General features: G+C 39.8%; 1 protein-coding gene across 2 annotated transcripts; it reads left to right on the forward strand.

Annotated features, from left to right (window-relative positions):
• Positions 1-782: 782 nt before the first annotated feature.
• On the forward strand, positions 783-20,631 carry CHFR (checkpoint with forkhead and ring finger domains). 2 transcript variants are annotated; one of them, XM_068208779.1, is made up of 18 exons: positions 783-935; positions 1,321-1,468; positions 3,200-3,299; positions 8,021-8,130; positions 9,704-9,763; positions 9,917-10,129; positions 10,821-11,036; positions 11,324-11,480; positions 11,707-11,861; positions 12,362-12,524; positions 13,369-13,511; positions 14,004-14,123; positions 14,415-14,498; positions 15,218-15,288; positions 15,892-15,979; positions 16,146-16,253; positions 17,289-17,361; positions 19,472-20,631. In XM_068208779.1, the coding sequence occupies exons 2-18, from the start codon at positions 1,333-1,335 to the stop codon at positions 19,512-19,514; spliced, it is 2,040 nt and encodes a 679-aa protein (XP_068064880.1). In that variant the 5' UTR covers positions 783-935; positions 1,321-1,332; the 3' UTR covers positions 19,515-20,631. The 2 variants fall into 2 exon arrangements, with proteins under 2 accessions (XP_068064880.1, XP_068064882.1); XM_068208781.1 differs by having other exon boundaries at positions 10,869-11,036.
• Positions 20,632-20,871: the final 240 nt, after the last annotated feature.

Here is a 20,871-nt window from a genome sequence, read left to right on the forward strand (position 1 = left end):
TTGATGAACATTAAACTGTTCGGAGTCCTTCAGATGAATACGATAAAGGCATCTGCCACGAGAAGGATGCTGTGCAAAAGGACCACAATTCATTTGGCTAGGAAGCCACTTTATACCGGCTGCGAACTGGTCTAAAAAAATGATGGTGCACGTGGTACAAATGTCCCAGAAAAAGAAACGAAGCCAGTATAAACGAGCAGATCAACAAGGGCACACAGCGAAGCTGATTTACACCAAGGACCACCAAATGGAGGACATGGAAACGAGGTGCTGGATGCGATAACAGAGACAAGTGACGAGTCTCAAGGTTCAGAAGCTCTGTCCCCTGCTCTTGTCCCCGACAATGCCAGGGTTCACTTGGTAAGAGTCTCCTGAGCAAAGCTGGGGGTGCCCTCTCCGTGCGTGACCCCTCCATCAGCGGACACGGATCCTGCCTCAGTCCGAGCTTGCTTTTTAACGCCTGGCCCTGGAACAGCAGGGTGTGTTCTTTATTTAGCCGCTGCTGGCAAACCGATGTCTGCTCAACGTGCAAGAGTTAAACTACGGCAATTTTTCAGGGCATGAGACCGCTGAAACGACCTCAGCCGGCTGCCGGCACACACACACCCGCACGCGGGGAGGCGACAGATCTGCCCGTAACAAAGATGGCGGCGCGCGGCCTGTCCCGCCGGCGGACCCGCCCACACCCAAGATGGCCGCCGGGGCATCTCCGCCGCCTCAGCCCCTCCGCAGCCCCGCTTTTCCCTAGGAGCGGCGCGCGGCGCGGCCTCACCGGAAGCGGCGGCGCTCCGGCCGGCGCGGCGCGGCTCGGTGGCGGGCGGCGGAAGGCCCGCCCCGCGCGGCGCGCCGGCCAATGGGCGCGCGGGCCCGCCCCGGCCGCATCAGCTGATGGGGCAATGTCTGTTGACAGGAGCCGCCCGGGCCGCGGCGCTGGGGTGAGGAGCCGGGACGGGCCGCACGGCGGGGCCGCCGCACCCCCGCGCCTCGCCGGCCGCCCCCGCCCCGCTCCAGGGAAGGCAGCGGACGGACGGAGGCTCCCCGCTGGCTCCCCCGGCTCCGTCCCCGTCGGGCGGGGAGCGGCCCTGCGGGGTGGGGGCGCAGGGAAGGGGCTGGGCTGGCTGCGGGGGGCCGGGGCGGAGGGAGGGTTTCGCGGCGCCGCCGCACAAAAGGGAGCGGCGGGGCCGGGGCAGCCCCGGGCGTGCGAGGGGGCTGCGGGGCGGCGGCGCGCAGGGCCCGGCCCCGGGGGTGCCGGGGAGCGCTGTGCCGGCCCGGGCGCCGCGTGATGATGGGGTTTGGGCTCGCTTTGTTTGTTTTTGTCAGATGTGAATCCAAATGGAGCAGTCGGAAGGAGGCGAGCAGAGCCAGCAGCAGCCGCAGCCCTGGGGGAAGCTGATCCGGCTGGGTGCTGATGAGGCGGAGCCGCACGTCCTGCTGCTGAAAAGAGAATGGACCATCGGGCGCAAGAAAGGTGGGACCGGGACGGCTGCCCCGGCCTGGGGCGGTGTTCGGGGGACAGCGGCCATCCCCCTTCCTGGCCTTTGCGGCGCTGGAGGGCGGACTGAAGCTAGTTGGGTTTGGTGCTCTCAGCGGTTGGAGGTGCTTGCCGGGTCCCCCCGTATTCCCAGTTTACCTCTTAGCGGTGTGAATATGTAGTTTTGTGCTGGCCTTTTCTTTTTCAGTAACTTGTGACACGGGCGCGTTTCAAAGTCAGGGTGCCTTTTAGGTAGTCTGTGGCAGTTTGTATACATAAGGAAACCCGGTTGTTGATTCAGAAGTTTCTATGCTTCAGTCTTGTTTACGTTCTAGTTTCATTTCTGTGGTTAAAATAAGTTGGAATTGCAATGCAAAATGCTTCGGTTTCACAGAGAAGAAAACACCCACATAAAAGCCCTTAATTCTTCTGGCCACATAAAGACTGCCAACAAGTACTAAAAGTTTCTCTGAGAGTCGATTTGAAAGCTTCATTCCCAGGGTCTAGGACTTTTACTTCTTGCCTTTATTTTAAAGGATTTCATGCTCACTGTATTTGAAACAAGGACTGAAGTTTTTAAACTTTCTTTTACACTGCCTTGACGGTGCTAATTTTCTTTTTCCTGTTTTCAGTTCAAGCTCTTTGGCTGATCAGTCACTTCCTGTAAATAGTTGTGAGCAAACACCAGATGCTATAGCTCTATGACAAAGGCAGACAGTGTATTGTAGGAAAAATGTTTTGCAAATTTACAGTTGGTGATACCTATTGAGATTGCTTATCATTAAGCTGTGGGTAAATTCTTCAAGCTGATGTCTGTTTGAAGGTTGTCTGGCAGAAAAAAAGGTGAATTCTTTCTTGTTCAGTTGCTTTCATAGCTGTTTGCTAATGGATTAGTTAAATGGATGGTTACTAGAATACCAAATTGTGATTTATAAGCAGTATGAGGCAATGCCTGCTGCTTTCCTGCTGGATCTGTTGTCGAGAGCAGATCACCCACAGTGTGAATAGGTGGAGGGGAATCATGGTTGTTTATTACAACTTTGGTGTAAGCTAGTGCTTTGAGTCCTTTGTGAGAGATCAGTGGAGAACCTTGCATGTTGCTTTGAATATTCAGTGTTAAAGTGAGGTAAAAAGACAAGGTTTTCTCAGAGCCCTTGAGTTGTGGGTAGGAAGGTTTTTATCACATTGTCATGACACTTCTCCTGTTTATCCCTAAATCTTAGTCCTGGATTTGTAATTCTCTTCAGCGTTATTAATATAACCATGTCAACAGAGATGAGGAAAACTTTCCTGTTTAAAAACAAACAAAAGACTGTAAGATAGAGCAGTGATAATAATTTTTACGTATTTTTTATCAGTTATTGGTTCCTACCACTTCTCCTCAATCAAGTTAAATTGAGCACTTCAGATATGTGTGGATATTTCTGTAGCACTCTAGAAAAGAGTTACTGTGATTTGATTTCCATCTTTGAGGGCTAGGATTGGGGGAAAAAGGGAACTGAAATATCTTCACGCAGCTGAAATGGTTATATCAGCACATGGGGCTATCTCACCACTTGTATTTATGTGTCTCACACTAGGCTGTGTTGCTGCCTGTGTGACAGCAGAAGTTTTGAACTATTGCAGATGTACATGAGTCAGTTTATGTTGCATTTATAGCCATGCAGAATGCTGATCTGACTGGGTAATGTGTATTTTTAAGCTTGCTGGGAAATCTTTCTTTTTAAGGCTGTGACTTATCTTTCCCTGGCAACAAGTTGGTGTCTGGAGATCATTGTAAAATCGTAGTGGATGAAGAGTCTGGTCAAGTGTCATTGGAAGATACAAGGTGAGTTTCTCAGAATGTTCTTGGAGGGACTTTTGTCAAAAGCTCAGCAGGTATTTAATAGTAACCCTGAGCTACCATAGTAACATATTTAATTGCCTTCTGGGTTGAAACAGGGATTCAACATGATATCCCTCAAAACCTCAAATATGAAACTTTCCTCTTTATCTTTGTACATCATGGACACGTTCCGCTGGCCTGCCAAAGTGCCCCTGATGGCAGCTCTGCCCCTGCTTTGTTGTCATCTGCAGGCCTGATAACGGTGTATTCCCTCTCCTCTTCAAGGTTGTAACTGGAGGTATAGGTCCAGAATATCCAGGATAGATCCCTGCAGGGCTTGTACTCCTAGAAACTGTGGGATGGAATGCTAAATTTTTGGGAAAAAAATATTAACTGAGATGTTTGGGGAAGGTTTATAGTTGTAATTCTCCAATATAATCCTAAATTTCAGGATGTTCCAAACAGCAAACCAAGTCATGTTTGCCTGTATGGCAGTCTCAGAGTGTAGCTGTAAATCTCACTTGAGAAACTGTCCCTGGCAGAATTGGTTTAAACCAATGTTATGACAGAACAAGCTAAATAAATTGTGCATGATGCAGAAACATTCCTGCCTACTTTTTTTCCCTTACCACCCCCTGAGGCAGAAGGTGCAGCCAGCAGAAAACTAGCAAAGCCAAATTAAAGGTGATTTTGTGTATGGTATATTCATGAAAAGGTGAGGCTTGTTACAACGTTGTGTAGCAGAAAGGCTGCACCCATGGAGCTTTGCCAGGGAGCTGCTTGTGCCTGTTAACCTTCTGTGTATCTAAAAAAGAGTAAACCCTTGGAGTGCTTTCCCTCTTGTGAGTTGAAGTGTGGCTGCCAGTTGCTGAATCAAGAAACCAAACAGGTTTGCTATGACTGCTTGCAGAAAACTCTTCTGGTTCTTCTGGGTATTCCAATGTTTGTGCCAAGTAGCAGATGAGTCCCAAAAAATCAAGCTGAAAGAAGATAGTTCTTGAATGTTTGAATTGGCAGTAAAAATGCCCAGAGTCACAGAAAAATACTGCAAGGTCAGCTTTTTCTTCTCTGAAGTGGAAAATAATTTGGAAGCATTGCTGTGGTCAAGCTCAGATTTTTCTGGTGAAGAGGAATGCATTGAAGGAGGCAGTGAGTGTGGGACAGTCAAACTGAGTGGACTTTGTTTCCCTGTTGTGTTTAATCCAAAGAATATAATCAGATATATGTAGACAGCCAACATTTTGTCTTCTGATAGCATAATGAGTTCTTGAATATACTTTGGAAGAATTACCCAAAATTTGTAGGTGAAAGAAAATCTGTAGAGCATTCAAAATTATTGAGTAAATAAAAGTTTGGAAGTAGCAAAAGCCAAGAGTTAGCAAATATTAAAATAAAATACTCAGACTTGCCCTCTTTTGGGATATGTTTCTGCTTTATTTTCCAAACCATGCAGTAGTTGCTTTATACTGCTTGAAAGAAAACAAATTGTACAAGCTGACCTAACACAGTGGAGGCAGCAGTTGGATTTCTCCCAGTAAAAGCAGCTGTAAGAGTCTCCATTTTGAAAAAGAAATTTTAAAGGCAACTAGTTTAATTTCTTATTATTTTCTAGGATTTTTTCCTTTTAAGATTCTAAGTAGTAGGTGATGTTTCTGATCAGGAAACTATTTAGACAAGGCTGATAATCATGCAGATACTCCCTTTCTGTGGGTAAATCGGAGGTTGATCTGCAGTTGGTGCTGGCGTCCCTTCTGCTACTGAATTTTCCTCACCCTCCAGTCAAAACTTTATCTATGAACATTGAAAGAGTAGAGAATTACAGTACAGAAAGGATTCTGTACCTTAATAGAATTCAAAACTCATTTCAGTTTACCGTGTGTTCAGGATTATATGCACTTTAACATCAGATAACTGTTAACCCAGAATCTTTAACATAAGCTACATTATTTTCCTGGATGTATGCAAATAAATAATAGAAATTATTAGACTGGCACTTTTCTTGGAAGGATATGAAAGTTTTGTTCAATACATAAATCATTCATCTAATTCAAAAGTAACCCTGTTCTGAGTGAAGCTGTTCATATCTATTCTGCACAGCAGATGGGATTGGGAGGTAAACAGAATTTATGGTTCATTAATGAAACTGTAGAGTCATCAACCACATTGGAATTGAGTCAAGGGCTGATCTTTTTTCTTTCACTGTTTAAAAAAGTGACATTGGAACTTCTTGTGACATAGTTTCACAACACCATTTATATATGATAGTACTGTTTTTCTTCTCCCCCTGAAAAATGGTACAGCCACTTGGCATCAATTCAAGTCCTAATGAATGGCCTTCATATTTGGGATTCTCATTGTACTTTCTACTTATTTTATGGGGAGTTTAATTTGAAACATCAGAGGAATGTACAAGTGTCATAATTTATCATATGTGTCTGGTTAAAAAATACCCACAACATTAATCTGGAATGTCACCATATCTGTTAAAAGCCTCATGCTAAAGCCTGGAGTTGGAAGTGAAAGACTGATAAAATTATCTGGGATAGTTGAATCATTTTTTCCCTTTGGTTGTTGGCTGAGAGATAAATACAACTGCTTTTGTTTACTAATGCATTGAAGAAAAGCTTATGATTTTCTGTGTTAAGTGATATCCATTTATTCCTATTTCATTTGGGTCCATGTGTGCCAAGTAATTGATTAGTCAGCTCTCACTGAAGTCTGTTTAAGTACAGAACTGAAAAGATTTGTCTGTCTCTGGTCAATTGGATGAGTAGGGTCTTGCATAGCTATTTCTGCATCTTGCTTTGTGTAACCAAGCCTGAGTAACAACTCAGGTTATCACTAGGTGTGTGATATTTTGGAGTTTTCCTTTCCCCAAAGATACCTTGTGTTATTGTCCCCCAGAATAATCTTGGAACTTGGCAGTCATGACAGAGTTACTTCATAAAATACATTATTGTGATGTTTTCCCCACTATGTTTAGTGGAATATTTGGGCTAGGAATTACCAGTAGAAGTTAAAATTCAGTAAAAGACAAGTCTTGTTGCTTGAATTTAGCTGATTTATTACAAAAGAAGGTCTAGAATACTTGGGGCAGGTGGGAGATGCCTTCTGGAAAATTGAGGAGGTCAAATTTGATATTTCCTAGTTTTGTTAAAGGACCTCTGACAGTTTTCAGAGGTTGGTGTAAACTTTACTATTTATTTGACAATTAAAGGAAATACAAATTTTGCTTCACATTATCTTTTAAATGTTATCACTGCCATCAGTATGAAGTTGAAAATCAGTGTTGTTTTTAACATACTGACTAAAATTCTGTTTTCCTCTCAATTGCTAAACTTTGGCAGTCATTTAGTGATTTCTCTGATCTGCTGGTTCTTTAGTGCTTATGTCTTTCAGCCTAGTCAACATGTGTAGGCCTGAGGGGAATAGGACAAGCTATGAGCAGTTTTTTGCTTGTAGGAGAACCTTGAAGTTTCATCAGTGTGACCCAAAATTTTGTGTTCATTTCTTGAAAGTTTAAAGTAGCATCTCATTTATGTTGGATTAGCTGATTCGACCACATAGACTGTGCAAGCAGCTGCAGCAGCAAGACCAAGAGCTAATACCTTGATCACGACTTGCTGTAGTGCTTTCAAGGGCTTGATTTTCCTGTTGAACTTTGAATTCATACTTTTGTGTTAGAAAAGAGAAGGGGGAAGATGCTTATTTCCAAAAAACTGCCCTGCAGTGAGGAGCAGTCCGTGGTGCCCTGGGCACGGGCTGTGCCTCCAGGAGGTGGCAGCACAGCTTTGCTGTTATTTCTTGCAGCTGCTCTGCAGAGGAAGAAAAGCAGTAAAAGCAGCTATTTTCTGTTCATTCATATTTGGTCCCACTTGCTGAGATTTTCAGTGGCAAGAGACTCAAATTCGAGAGGGCTGCAGCCCTGAAGGATGCTTTCTACAAGTGAGCTGGAATTATTCAGTACTTTAATAACTTGACTTGGTTAGAAAACATTAGTGGCTTATGTATACAACATTGCCCATAGTTAAGGGGATAAAGAAATTAATCAACAATGCTCTGCATTTTCATTTTCCCTAGTTCAGTTTCTCCTAGAAGTATTGAATTTTTTATCAATATCAAAATAACTCATTCAAATTCATCTTTCACTATGTATCACTTTTTCCACCTTGTTAACTTCTCACTTTCAAGTTGCAAACAGTCCAAATAACCTCACAATTTTAGTTTTTTTTCCTTTTTGAAGGAGGAGGGATAAAAAAATTAACACTGCATGGCATTCCTGACTGTACAGAAGTTCATTTGTCACAGAATCTCTTATGAAATTTCCAGTATTAAAAGGAAAACACAGCCTGGAGCTTTTTGAATAGAACTCGTATTGTCCTTTCAGTTTTATACATAAAGGGTGGAGACTATTGTACAGAAACAATCATCTAATTATTTGGAGACATTGGCCAAATATCAGGGGTCTTTTGTCTGTCAACTGCCATCTCTACCAGTAGCTGCAAATGAGCTTTGAAGTTCCGGTAGCTCTGCATTTCTGTCTTTGGAGAAATGTTTTTTTTTCTAGACTTCCTTTTTTTAAAAAAATATTTTTTTAGTCTACTTATATTTTTAGGGGGCAGCCAATAGCTTTTCTTCTTTAAAAGTATCTTGTGCTTTCCCTTCCTTCTCCCATGTAATTATGAAAATATTTATGCTAAGTTATCTTTTCTTTCTCTTTATAGTACTAATGGAACAGTAATTAATAAACTGAAAGTGGTTAAGAAGCAGACGTACCCATTACAGACTGGGGATGTGATCTATGTTGTTTACAGAAAAAATGAGCCAGAGAACAGTAAGTGAATAATACTTTTTAAATGGCATGCTTAGTCATTTTCTTTTGAGTCATGAGGGAAAAGAAATATCAGTATAATAAAATTGAGTAGTTCTGCTTTAAAGAGAAATGTGTTTAAAAACAAGTCTCTAGAGAAGAGGTCATGGATGTGACAGTTTTTAAAGAGACAAATCTGAGCAACTGTCTGAAATTTAAATGTGCCTAGAAGTAATTTTGGTAGAACTAATGCATGGAATGGTAAGTAATGAGGTTCTGATCACATGTCCAGTGCTTCTTTTAGAAGTCAGATTGCTGGGGTAGTTAGTGATACTTTATATATCCCAGTGAAGCAGTTTTTAGCACCAGTAGGAAAGGCTGCAAAAGCTTTTTGTTTTGTGTGTGTGGGTTTTTTGTGTGTGTAGGTTGGCTTTTTTTGTTTTAAAGAGGGAAGAAAAATGGGGAGGGGGAGATGGGGAAAGCCCTACAGTGAAAGTAGAATTGGTAAACCTGGAACAATGCTGTATTTACAATTTTCATACAGTAATAACCATATAAACTATTAATTTAAAAATTCTTGATACATACTCACTGTTTAAATACTTCATTTATGAAATTGCTGTTAATTTATATGCAGACAGATTTCTGCTGTCTGGTGTAAATGTTACATGAAGCAGTGATAAGCTGTATTTTTCTGTCTGTGGAGTTTATCTCCCAAATCCTTTCTAAGTTGGCACTATTGCAGTTAATGCTACTTGGATGAATCACTTGGGTGAATTTTCCAGGCAATGAACTGAATCACTGATTTCCCTTTGGGTTAATAAATAGTTAAATTACCAAGCCTCCAGTTTTGCTTTTTCAGCTTTTCCATCTTCAAACACAGAGAAAAATTTAGATAGGGCATGCCTGTTTGGCCATTCTAAGTCCTGCTGAAGGAGACAGTATTTCAACTTCTGATCAGAAAAAGGATTGCTGCAAACTAAGACAGTCTTACTTGCTTGTAGGTGGTTGGAGGTGACAAAAAGGTAGCAAGGTAGAGGAATTTTTGGGACAATATTACATTCAAGTAAGATTGAAAAGAAAAGGATATTATCTAGTTGGTGTTATTAATAGATTCTAAATTAGTTTCTGGCTGAAACTTATGGCATGTCCCAATCTGTATTTTTGAGAGTTCATGTATCTCACAAAGAAATTAAATAATATTGATTGAAGAGGTTGAAAAGTGAGCTCAGAAATAATAAGCTTCTTCGAAGAACTTTGATTCAAGTGTCAGTAAAAATACAGTCTGTTCTGACAGAGCAGATTTTAGGTTTTAGAAATAATTAAGCCTCTGGTTCCATGGCTGGCACAAGTTAAACGTCACACAAAATCTGCTCTGCCTGGCTTCCTGGGAAGAAAAGATCTTGCTGTGCTGCTCCTAATTGCCTCCTAAGTAGGAGTATTAACATGGTACTATTGAGGTGACCCCTCATTTGCCTCTTCCATTGTCAGACACTTTAGGGATGCAGCCACTTGTGAATAGAAGTTGTTAATGTGGGATTAAGTTTAGTGAATTTTTGTTTAAAGAGCATGATTGATATTTTTAAATCTCTTTCAGATGTTGCTTATCTTTATGAATCCTTAAACACAAAACATGATGCAACTCAAGAACCAGTAGGTAAGGAAGTAATTCAAGATCCATGAAGAGGAGCTAAGCTCCAATGACTAATGTAACCCTCTTGAGAGAGTTTGAGTCCTTGGAATTTTGAAGCCATGATGTGGTGACTGTGACACAGATATTTTTCTTTCCTTTCCCTCCTTCCAACTGTAGAAGTTAATGTAGAAAACCAATGCCATGTGACCAAAGATACCTCAAGTACAGGAAGAAGTAATGATGAGACCCAAATTACCTCATCACTGTCAGCTACTCAGTCTTGCTATGAGGAACCACAGCCATCTACTTCTACATCAAACCTCTTTAATGCTTCTCCTACCTCTCCGGTTGAGTCTGCATCTGTTCAACAGGATAATCCATCTACATCTGGTGAGACTTGGGACAAGTATTTAAAGTTTGATCACACAGTCATAGAATATGCTGAGTTGGAGGGGACCCATCAGGATCACTGAGTCCAGCTCATCAGCTGTTACTCCAGTTTTTAATTTAAACAGATTGATCTCTTGCCCCTATCTCAGTCTAGAATTTGCTTTGTAAAGTTCTAGTGAAAATACCAGGTGGATATGTGCAGTTTAACTTTCTCTCTATGGGCAGGCAGGGTGAATCCTGATGGATGAGTTGGAAGGAATTGTGAGAATTCCTGTATGCATTTGTCAGCAGTTCATTGGGACCTCATTGGCTCCTATGGAAACAAAGCTTTCCCTTTGCTGTGATCCCAACCTGTTACATATGATCAGTATTGCAAAACTTTGGCCTGGCATCTTTGTCAGGAAGACCTGGTATGGATAATAGTCTTAAGAATAAATACTCCCCAATTGAAAGAGGAATGGGGATTTTAAGTAGGGTTACACAACTAATAGGTTTTTTCCCCCAGGTTTTCCAATTAGATTGGTTCAGAGTGTGTTTAGTAAGTTATGCAGTCTTTGCTTTTTTGCTCCACTTTTTCCTATTCAGATGTTTGGATTGATGCATGTGCCATGTCAGGATTTGAGTGCCTTTTGTTTTCACACATCCCACAGCTGTGTGCAGTCATGTTCATGTTTCTGCTTTTATTTTATAGGATCACAGTCCTCAGTTGTCACTCCTGTGCCTGCATTCCCCATCTTAGAAACCGTGTGTCTCAGAGCACTGCACAACAAGCATGAAAAGGTGGATGTGAATGCTGAAGCTTCTGCAGTTGCTTCAGAAATCACTGACAAAGAAAATGCAGAATCAGATTCTCAAAGAACAGGGGAGGAGGAAAGTTTGGAACCTGCTAAGAAGAAACTAAAAGGAGGCTAGTATACTATAGTATTCTGCAACTTAACTCTCACCCCCATCCCTCCGAATTGATTTACAACAGCTGTCATCAGTCCTTCAGCTTGTTTCTTTTGTCTCACTTACTTGATTTCTGGTCTCGTGAAAATAATGTCTTCAGTAGCAGAAGCTGTAGTGTGTAAAGCAAGAGCCTTTTCTGTGACTGTTGCCAGTGAACAGTGAATCTATTTTTCAGGGATTTTTTTAATACTTGAATAAAAATAAGTTAAAAAACGCTTTAAAAACTGTCTCCTTCTGTCTCTGTAGATGAAGATACTTGTCCACATCTTTCACCAGCAGCTTCAAGTGAATGTATAATTAAAATTGGCTCTGAAGATGCAAAAACATCAAATGTGAAACCAGATAAGATGGAAGAGACGTTAACTTGCATTATCTGCCAAGAACTGCTGCATGACTGTGTAAGGTATGTAAGAGTGACAAAAGCTTTAATCATGTGGGAATAATGCAAGACATCCAGTGACAACTGTTTGAGGAGGTCAGGATAATCAGCATTTTCACAAGCCCTCTTGATTTTCCTTTTCCTACCCTATGCAGATAGTCAAATCAATGCTAAATAGTTTTTTCAGAGTTATGGGTATATCTGAAAAAATGCAAGATTTGTGTTTTGACTCAATTTCTTTGTTTTCCAGCTTGCAGCCTTGTATGCATACTTTTTGTGCTGCCTGCTACTCAGGATGGATGGAAAGATCTTCTTTATGTCCAACTTGTCGTTGTCCAGTAGAACGTATTTGTAAAAATCACATATTGAACAACTTGGTTGAAGCTTACCTGATTCAGCATCCAGGCAAGTTGAACAGTGTCTGTGGCAGAATCCAGTGGGTTTCACACATGAGCTGCATAACCGATGTCAGGACACACTGTCTGTAAAATACCTGTGTGGGTTTTTACCCTGCTGTTTTCTCTGACATGGCTTGTCAGAAAACAAGTGCATTTAACATCACATAATAACCTGTGGAAGGTGATGTAATGATGTGAGTGTGCTAAGAATGCTTCATTTTAATTTGTTACTTAATCATGAGAAGGATGCTTTTGAAAAACATACTTGAATGTAGATGTCATTAAATTTGATCATGACCTCTTGAAAACAAAACTTAAGTTGCCTGATACTGGACCTCCTTAACAGAGAGGGGAATTTAACAAAGATGATCTACAACTCTCTCATTCAAAAGCAAGTCTTATGGAAATGAAAACACAATAATGGTAACTGCATTAAGAAAGTAGAGTGCAGATAGGGGATGTGAGGTGTTATTTTCTCTTGAAATTGGAATTTGGTTCTCATGCCAGATAAATGTCGCAATGAAGATGATGTTCGGAGCATGGACGCCAGAAACAAAATTACTCAAGACATGTTGCAGCCTAAGGTGCGGAGATCTTTTTCAGATGAGGAGGGAAGTTCTGAAGATTTACTGGAATTGTCTGATGTAGATAGTGAATCCTCAGATATCAGGTATGTCTGTTTTTAAGTTGTGTGCTGAATTAGATGTGCCTATATTTGAATGCACAGACCCACAAACTGAGTTAGTTTCACAAATGCTCTTATTCCTGATAGTGTTTCTGTGAGCATTGCCAGAATCTGTTTGCAGATTAAGTTCACTCTTGACAGTAATTAACTTTGTAGTTTTGCTGGCCATCCTTTTGAACCTTGAGCAATCAGCAGCAATTAGAACTTCCTAGAAGTCCAGCAAGATTCAGTTTGTGACCAACAGTTCTATGTTGATTTGTGCAAAAGGAAAAAAAAAAAAACAAAACAGGTTTCTGGCTAAGATTTTATCAGGAGATAAAGCAGTCCATGATCTATGAATGTGTTTGCAATTATTTGTGCTTTATGTGCCTGCAGTGCTGCTCTCACTTGGTATATGGTACCAAAGCAATTGATGCTTGACTCTAGCAATTCCCAAGTACCAAAATAACTCCTCTTTATTTTCAACAGCAAATACTTTTTGCTCAATGTCTACATTGGAGCAGAAGAATTCTTGTAGATAATTCTTGTATGGGAACAGAAGAATTCTTGTAGATAACTACTCCAGCTTTGTTCTGCTCTCTCTTTCGGTCGCATTGCTCTTTTTTTTCCTTTCCCTTTTGTTTAAAACTTCTTGAGGAATACTACAAAACCCAAAGTTTTTATCTGTCACAACTACAGCAGAGCTAGGTACTGAGTTACATAAACTTTCATCTGTTACTGTATAAGGAAATCCTAAATTTAAACTTTGAGAGTCTGACCAACCTTGTCTAGCATAGTGACGTAAGTTGTATTTGCATTTGTTTGGTATAATTTCATATTATTCTTTCAGTCAACCATATATAGTATGCAGACAGTGCCCAGGGTACCGAAGACACTCTGTTCCAACTGTGCCTGGCACAGGCCAGGAGACAGAGGCAGGAGGAATGCAGGCTCTGGGAGATGCTCCATCAACCTCTGCCAACTTCCCTGCAGGTCAGTGTCACATTGCCCCAGCAGTGCAGCACTAAAATACTGCAACTCAGACACTTGGGGCAGAGTCACAGAATGGCTGGGGTTGGAAGGGACCTTTGAAGATCATCTCCAGCTCCCCTGAGCTAAGCAATGAGCTGTGCTACAACAATGAACTAAATTAGACCTAAGCAAGCTCCCTGCTCTCACAGGACTGTGAGAGCAACTCCACACCAATGTCTTTGCAAATACAACATTTGGCTGTGATTGTCCAAAATGGGTTGTTGATGGTTGAAATGTTCCTAACCTTTTCTACAAACTGGAATATTTTACACATCTGTGCAGTTGAGAAGTCTGAATGCTGGTTTTTTTTTTGCAGTTTTATAGAGTCTTTGTAAAAAGGTTGCTTGTTTACTTCAAGATTTTTATATTGTTAATATTCACTAAGATTCCTCATCCAGATTGCAATTGTGTACATTGCTCAATCTTTTTTTCTTTCCTTTTTAACCCATCCAGCTGTTCAGGAATATGTGTGTCCTGCTCAAGGGAGTCATGTAATATGCACCTGCTGCTTTCAGCCAATGCCTGACCGAAGAGCAGAGCGTGAACAGAATCCTCATGTTGCTCCTCAGCAATGTGTGTACACTTTTTATTTTCTACAGAACTCTCTCCTTATTTATTATTAAACTTAAATTTACTTGAAGACTGTTTTTTGTATGAATCTTCTTTATTTGGACACTTGTAGTGACAGCATGCAAAAATCTTCCTTTAAGGAATTTATCAGTCCTTTTAAGAATGTATTTTAAATGAGAAGGTTGTACCTTTTTTAAACCAAGTTTATTAGGGCTCTGTTACTGATTTATGAGAATGGTAACTGTTGAGTTTTGTTGTGTTCATGTCCTTACAGGGGTTTTCTTTATTTTACAGGCACAGTTTGTCTGCAGCCCTTCTGTCACTTGTACTGGGGCTGCACTCGCATGGCGTGTTTTGGCTGCTTGGCACCATTCTGTGGTATTGTGGAGTAATTTTTTGCTTATCAGCCTGTTCAGTTTGCAATAATGTCTGCCTGTCTTGAACTTTAAGTAATTTAAGAGACATAGATTAGTTTGTAGCACAGTCATGCAAAAAGAAGCAAGGCCTGTGTCCTCACATCACAAACACAAAAAATTGAAGTGGTGTGTGTCTTAACTTTGAGAGGGTTTAACTTTGTGTCTTCATACAATATTGGGGTTAGAAACTACGCTTGCTGAGCACAATTCTTTCCAATATAAAAAACCATGGTGTATTTCAGTCTAGTAAGAGAATTACACAAACCAGTGCAAAAGCACAGAACATCTGATGGTAACGGATCAGAAAAGAACCTTGCCCTCTTAAACATGCAGACTTCTGAAACTCAGGGGTTTTTGACATTTAAAAAAGTAAATTAGAACAGTTGGAATAGCTTGGCTGCAGTTTGGAGCTAATGGAATATGCTTTACTAGCACAGGTAATTTGTGCAGTTTGGTAGAGTTTGCAGACTGAAGCTGAAATTTTAAAATCTCAGTATCTTGTCTTTGCCACTAGAAGTTATAAATCACATGCATTAGCAAATGTTGAAGGCAGTCATGTACTTGGTGCTCACATGAGCCTGTGCATGTTATTTCAGGAAACAGAAGAACCTTCAGAAAATGTGTGAGGGCCACAGGGTTTGGGCAAGAAATAGTAACTTTTCTTCTTCTTGTTCTGATTAGAAATAAATCTTGGTGATAAGTGTTTAGATGGAGTCCTGAATAACAACCACTATGAATCAGATATCCTAAAGGTATGTTTAAAAATCATTGTGTGTGATAATAACAAATATAAAAGTTTAAGGTATACTCACTAATGAAATGGAAATGATGTGCTGCCTAACAGTTACAGTGGCAGCAACTGTGTCACTTGCAGAACCGGATTCTAAAAGGCTGATTAAATGAGCTCCAAATGATCATCCAAAATACTATTGAAGATAAAAATAATTCAATTAAAACATACCAGGAAAGCTTGTTAAATATTTTGTCCCAGACAAGTATGGAAAATATTGTATGGAAAATATTTTGCCCATACTATAACAGGGTTGCCTAAATTAGGTAAACTCGGTGAAATCTTGATTTGAGGTAAATGAGAATGTGACTGGAATGAATCTATTTGCAAACTTTTGGCAAAAGTGGAGATCTGAAAAAAAGATACTGAGTGGGAGGTTTTATTTGTGGTCTGAATGTATCATGCTAATTAAGTTACAGGTATTTAATTTTTCCTTGTCATCAGCATAAACCCATTCTGAAAACATACTTACTGATAGATTTGGAAATATTTGAGAGTTAATGGCTTGCTTACTCTTTAAGATTGGAGATTTTTCTAGATTAAACACTTAAATTGCTCTTTTCAGGATTACCTGGCATCCAGGGGTCTGACATGGAAAAATATGTTAAATGAAAGTCTCTTAGCTCTTCAAAGAGGAGTTTTTATGTTGTCAGGTATGTGTTGTGTTCAGTTTGCATGTGCATGACTCCTTGATTGGATGTAACTCAGCATTGTTATCAAGAAGTTTGGAGTTCTGTGTACAGAACGAGTGCAGTCCTGGCTCTTTAGTTAAACCTGATTTATTAAGCCTGGCATTTTACAAACTGCTTTTCTCCCCAGATTACAGAATTACTGGGAACACAGTGCTTTGCTACTGTTGTGGCCTTCGCAGCTTTCGAGAACTTGCCTACCAGTACAGGCAGAATATTCCTGTTGCTGAATTGCCAGGTGGGGGCTGTTTTACACAGTAAGGAGGGGAAAAGGAATTTGAAGAGTTAACATGAGTGTTATCTTTGTATCGGTGTTCTTTTGGCACTTTCCTGTTGCCTAGTGCAAATCTTGTTGCAGGGCTAATGTCTTAGCTCCTTGCTTTACTTGTCAGCTGCTAAGCTTGTGTATAGTTATTTTCAGACTCCCTAATGGAACCTTTTCTTTCAGTATCGTTTCTCATCTGTAGAATAAATATATCTGCAGAGTGAAAAGAGGAACTCAGTAAAATCTGAATATAGTCAACAGGAACCAATTGCTGTAATTAAATATATTTTCCTGTTTCAATACATAAAATGATGCATCTCATGAAGAATTTAACATTTTACCAGCTCTCAACTAGGAACAAGAATGCTTTCATAAACTGATTCTAAATCTTTGCATTTACAATTTTAGTACAAAACAGCATGCAAGCAGCTGTCTTTCCTTCAGACCTAAATTTTGTTTGGATCAGAAGCTGTTCCAACAGTTTGCTTTTAAATATTACTTCTGTCAACTTAGTTCTTGCTGTTAGCAACATCTTCCCAGTCTTAAGTTATTGAGAACTCTGTGCTGCTGTACATAATGAGCAAAAATTGTGTACCTGGTTTGCCCTTAGCATTGCTTTTCAGTTCAGCTGCGGGACAGCTGAGTTGTAATGTATCTGAAATTGGGGGAAAGCAGCAAACTCTACCCAAATTAATAATCTTTCTTTTGTATGGAAATACATCTAGACAAATGCTGAGTGTCTAATCAAGTCCATCTCTATTAAAATAAATGGTAAAACTTCACTTGACAGTACTGAGAAGCAAATACTTTCATCATAAGTCTGCACTAACATTAAAAACTATTTTTTTGTCCTTCACAGAGTGTTGTGAAACAATACAGTTCTACAGTCATTTCTTGCCAATTATATGTTGTTTCTGATGAGTAACCACCATTAGCAGTGGCTTAATAATCTGGGTCACTTTAATGACTTCTGTAATAAATGCAGCATTTTGTTTGCTCTTCTTGTAGTGACTGTCACGTCACGTCCTGATTGCTACTGGGGACGCAACTGTCGAACTCAGGTCAAAGCACATCATGCCATGTAAGTTGTACACTTTAGAAGGTGGTTTTGCCTTATGTTTCTTAAAAAAAGAAACAAGCCAACGATCTAAATGCAGCCTTTGAAGTGCCAGAACTTGCAGCATAAAGTAGGATTTGGTGAGCATTGGGGAATTTTTTGCCATTTTTCTTCTTAACACAACTTTGAAATGAGTTCTCCGTGCATATCAAGGGCACTGCCAGCACTTGTAAGTTAATGTAACCCATGGCTGACACTTCTTGAGTCTGTTTTTCCACCCACTGGGGTGGAAGGATTCTTTTAGTGAAGTGCAGCTTCCATTGAAGGGATCAGTTGGTGGGAATAATTAGCAACAGGAGCAGCTTGGAGCGTGTAACATAAGCCACAGCAGGTTCCCGAGGAGTTTCTAGGTCTTACATCTCTGACCCAAGGAATCTGGCATGCCTCAAAAATGAAATACTGAGCCTGAAAAGAGATTAACCTTCTACTTGTCAGGAGTTTTAATACCAGCCTTGGACTCCTGGAATCTGGTGAGAAATGTCCTTCCAAAGTAAATCAAACTTCTTGAGTAAAAATATCAAGGCCTCTGATGACCAATGCAGTTTTATTCTTATAAAAAGATGCATGTGTAGTAAGACAAATATTAAAGACTCATAAAACAAAACAAAAATTTTCTCCCTAAGAACTTAACTGGTTTCTGGGAGGGTTGAAAGATCCTTCTAGCCTTATGAATAATTCTCTAAATTCTTAGTGTAATTTAAGACAGAGGAGCTGTTACCCCTTACTGAGGAATTGCCTTAATGAATAGAAGATTCTGCAGTATCTTTCTAATGTTGCAACGTACATACCCACTTAGCATAATTCCTTTAATATTTCAGGTACTGTGGGTTGAAAATAACCAGTCTGTACAGCTCAGGCAAGCAGATCATAAGACAGACTTGTAAAATATTCATCTGCAGTCTCTTACAAATTCAAGGGTTTTACCAAATAGCTTTCAAAAATAATTTTGGATTTAAGTTGCAGATGTAATTTGAAGTACCACTGCTATTTGTAACTTGACGTTATAGGACTGTCTGTGTTCCCAGAGGAGGTTTGGTTTTGAAATGTTAGCGTTAATTCAATATCAAAGTGCTCACCAGTCATCTTTGTTCATGTTGTGGATAATTTCATCTAGAATAAAAATGACTCAGGAGTTTTTTCCTTTTTTTTTCCTCCTTTCTTTTTTTTCCCCCAAGCATTAGTCCTTCCTAGAACTTTATTGGCTGGTACTCTTAGTTCCTAAAATCCATAAAAGCAAACAATCCTGTCATACCACTCCTTTATATCCAGATAATATTTTAATTTTTTAATTGAGATAATTTTTTCCTGCTAAGTAGTTAGATTATGTGAGCAAGGTTTTCTGAGCTTTGATCTAATCCAGCTGAGGGGGAAATTCAGGGTCTCCTTTGCACCATGTGCTCCACCATGTAGTGTCACACTCAACACCAACTTCTGTTTCAGTTGTGTGTGAGGGGCCACATGGCCCAAGCAAGAGAAAAACCAGGAGTGAACAGTGAAATGTTTTTGAGAAGTGGGAAGAAGTGCTTGTTACTAAATTATGTTACCTGTGTAATCCATGAAGACAGGTTTGCCATTCCCATAAAACTTACATAAAACAGGCTGAGAAAAACTTTTTCTCTCCAGAAGCCACTAAGCCAGTAAGATAATGTATTTATGTTGAAATGTAAAATTAGCCTGGTTAATTCTAGTTCTTAATGACTTGTGTAATGCTGTCTACTAAAAGTTACTAATGTCTTGCAGGGGAAAATTAAATCACCAATTCCTGTTTTAATTGCCTTCTGGGTTTGAAGTATGCAGAAGTATAGAGGAATGCTTTTTAATAACATGTTTTCTGTGTACATAATAAAACTAATGAGGGTTAGGCAGGAGAGATGTTGAAAATCCTGTTATGTGTAAAATGACAGTAAAGTATGATCTAAACAGGTTCTGAAAAAGATATTTTTAATGTGTAAATGGTCTGCTTTAGACTATATAACATTTAAAATACCCTGTGCAAAATGCTGACTTGCTTTTGTTGCCTGACTTCTGAGAACTTTGTTACATTTTAATATTCTTATGTTTTTCTTTATTTTAGGAAATTCAATCACATTTGTGAGCAAACAAGATTCAAGAACTGAAAACTTGTAGTCTGTAGAGAGGGGACAAAAGCCTGTTACACTGCTTGTACAGTTTAATGTTTCAGGGGATCTGCTCAATTCCTCCATAGCAGGGAATCATTAACTTTTCCATCAGGTAACCTGATGTGAAATTTTTAATTAGTAGACTTTTACAGCTGTACATGAATAAGGTAGATTTTTTTTTTCCCAAGGTAGTCCAGCAAGCATTGCATTCCATGCTCATGACTACAGTGTCCCTGTGTCACTGCAGTGAAGAACACAAACAAATCACACTCACAAAAACCAGCCATATCGTGGGATGACCTAAGAATAAGGAGTGTATTTGCACTACTTGTGAAGAAACTTAGAAAAATCGTTAGACTTAAAATAGAGAAGCTTTGTAAAGTATCTGATGGGTATTTCAAGAGCCATTAATATTTAAGAAGGATATTGTCAGTGTATATTTGTAACTGCATTTTGCGGTAGTCCCGATATTTTGTTGCTACCCATTGCATTTGGGCTAGAAGCCACATTAATATTCCTTTTTAAAAAATCCATCCAATAAACAGCTGTTTCAACTTAAAGCTTCTACCATATGTGCAGTGTTACAGTGGAGGTAATAGTTTCCTTTCTTAGTTTAGACATGTTGATGTTTTTATTCACGTGATACTACAAAAAGAATTGCACAAAAATTTGAAGACCGCATTTAAAGTTGGGGTAATACTTGAAGCAGAACAGACATCTGCTAATATTACTTCTGTAGTGTTTTATATCAGAAGACCAAACAGTGCTTTTGACATAGAGCAGCCAGTAGGACACACTGGTTCATTTTTTTGTATTTCTTTTTTGGTTTGATACCATGTGCTAAATATGTACCTCTGCAATGCAGCTGTTCTCTAGCATGCATACACTGGTGAAAATGTAGAAAAAGCTGTAATTTAAGACAGAATATAGCAGCTTTACTGGAAGGAACAATCTTGCAGAAAATGAGTGTATTTGGACAAATTGTAGCAATATGGAGGCATTTCTGTGTAGGGATCATGAAGGGGCACACTGGTGTCACTGACATAGGAAATGTAGATTTTACTTTCATGCCTTCTGCAGAGCTCATTCAGGAGATGTCCCAAGTGTTGTTAAAGAAATCCCAACTTTCCCCCTTCCCTACAAATTGATATGATCGTAATCATAATCTGGTTGCTAATGTTGTCAAACCTCGACTGGGACCAATTTTGTTTTCGTCATACCTAGAAGAGTGAAGCAGAATGAGAAGAAAGCATACAAAGTTACCTCTGTAGAGACCATGTTGTTTTTAAGTATGCCTTATTTTATGAGCAGGATTTATACTTGGATGTTAAAAAGTGTACACACAGTATCATGT

This window comes from Anomalospiza imberbis, chromosome 18 (assembly GCF_031753505.1).
Source record: "Anomalospiza imberbis isolate Cuckoo-Finch-1a 21T00152 chromosome 18, ASM3175350v1, whole genome shotgun sequence".
Classification (NCBI taxonomy): domain Eukaryota; kingdom Metazoa; phylum Chordata; class Aves; order Passeriformes; family Viduidae; genus Anomalospiza; species Anomalospiza imberbis.

Coding starts and splice junctions, on each gene's coding strand:
- CHFR (XM_068208779.1), top strand. CDS start 1,333: ATGGAGCAGTCGGAAGGAGGCGAGCAGAGCCAGCAGCAGCCGCAGCCC. Junction 8,131..9,703: donor AAAAAATGAGCCAGAGAACA/GTAAGTGAATAA, acceptor AATCTCTTTCAG/ATGTTGCTTATCTTTATGAA. Junction 11,862..12,361: donor TTACCTGATTCAGCATCCAG/GCAAGTTGAACA, acceptor TTCTCATGCCAG/ATAAATGTCGCAATGAAGAT.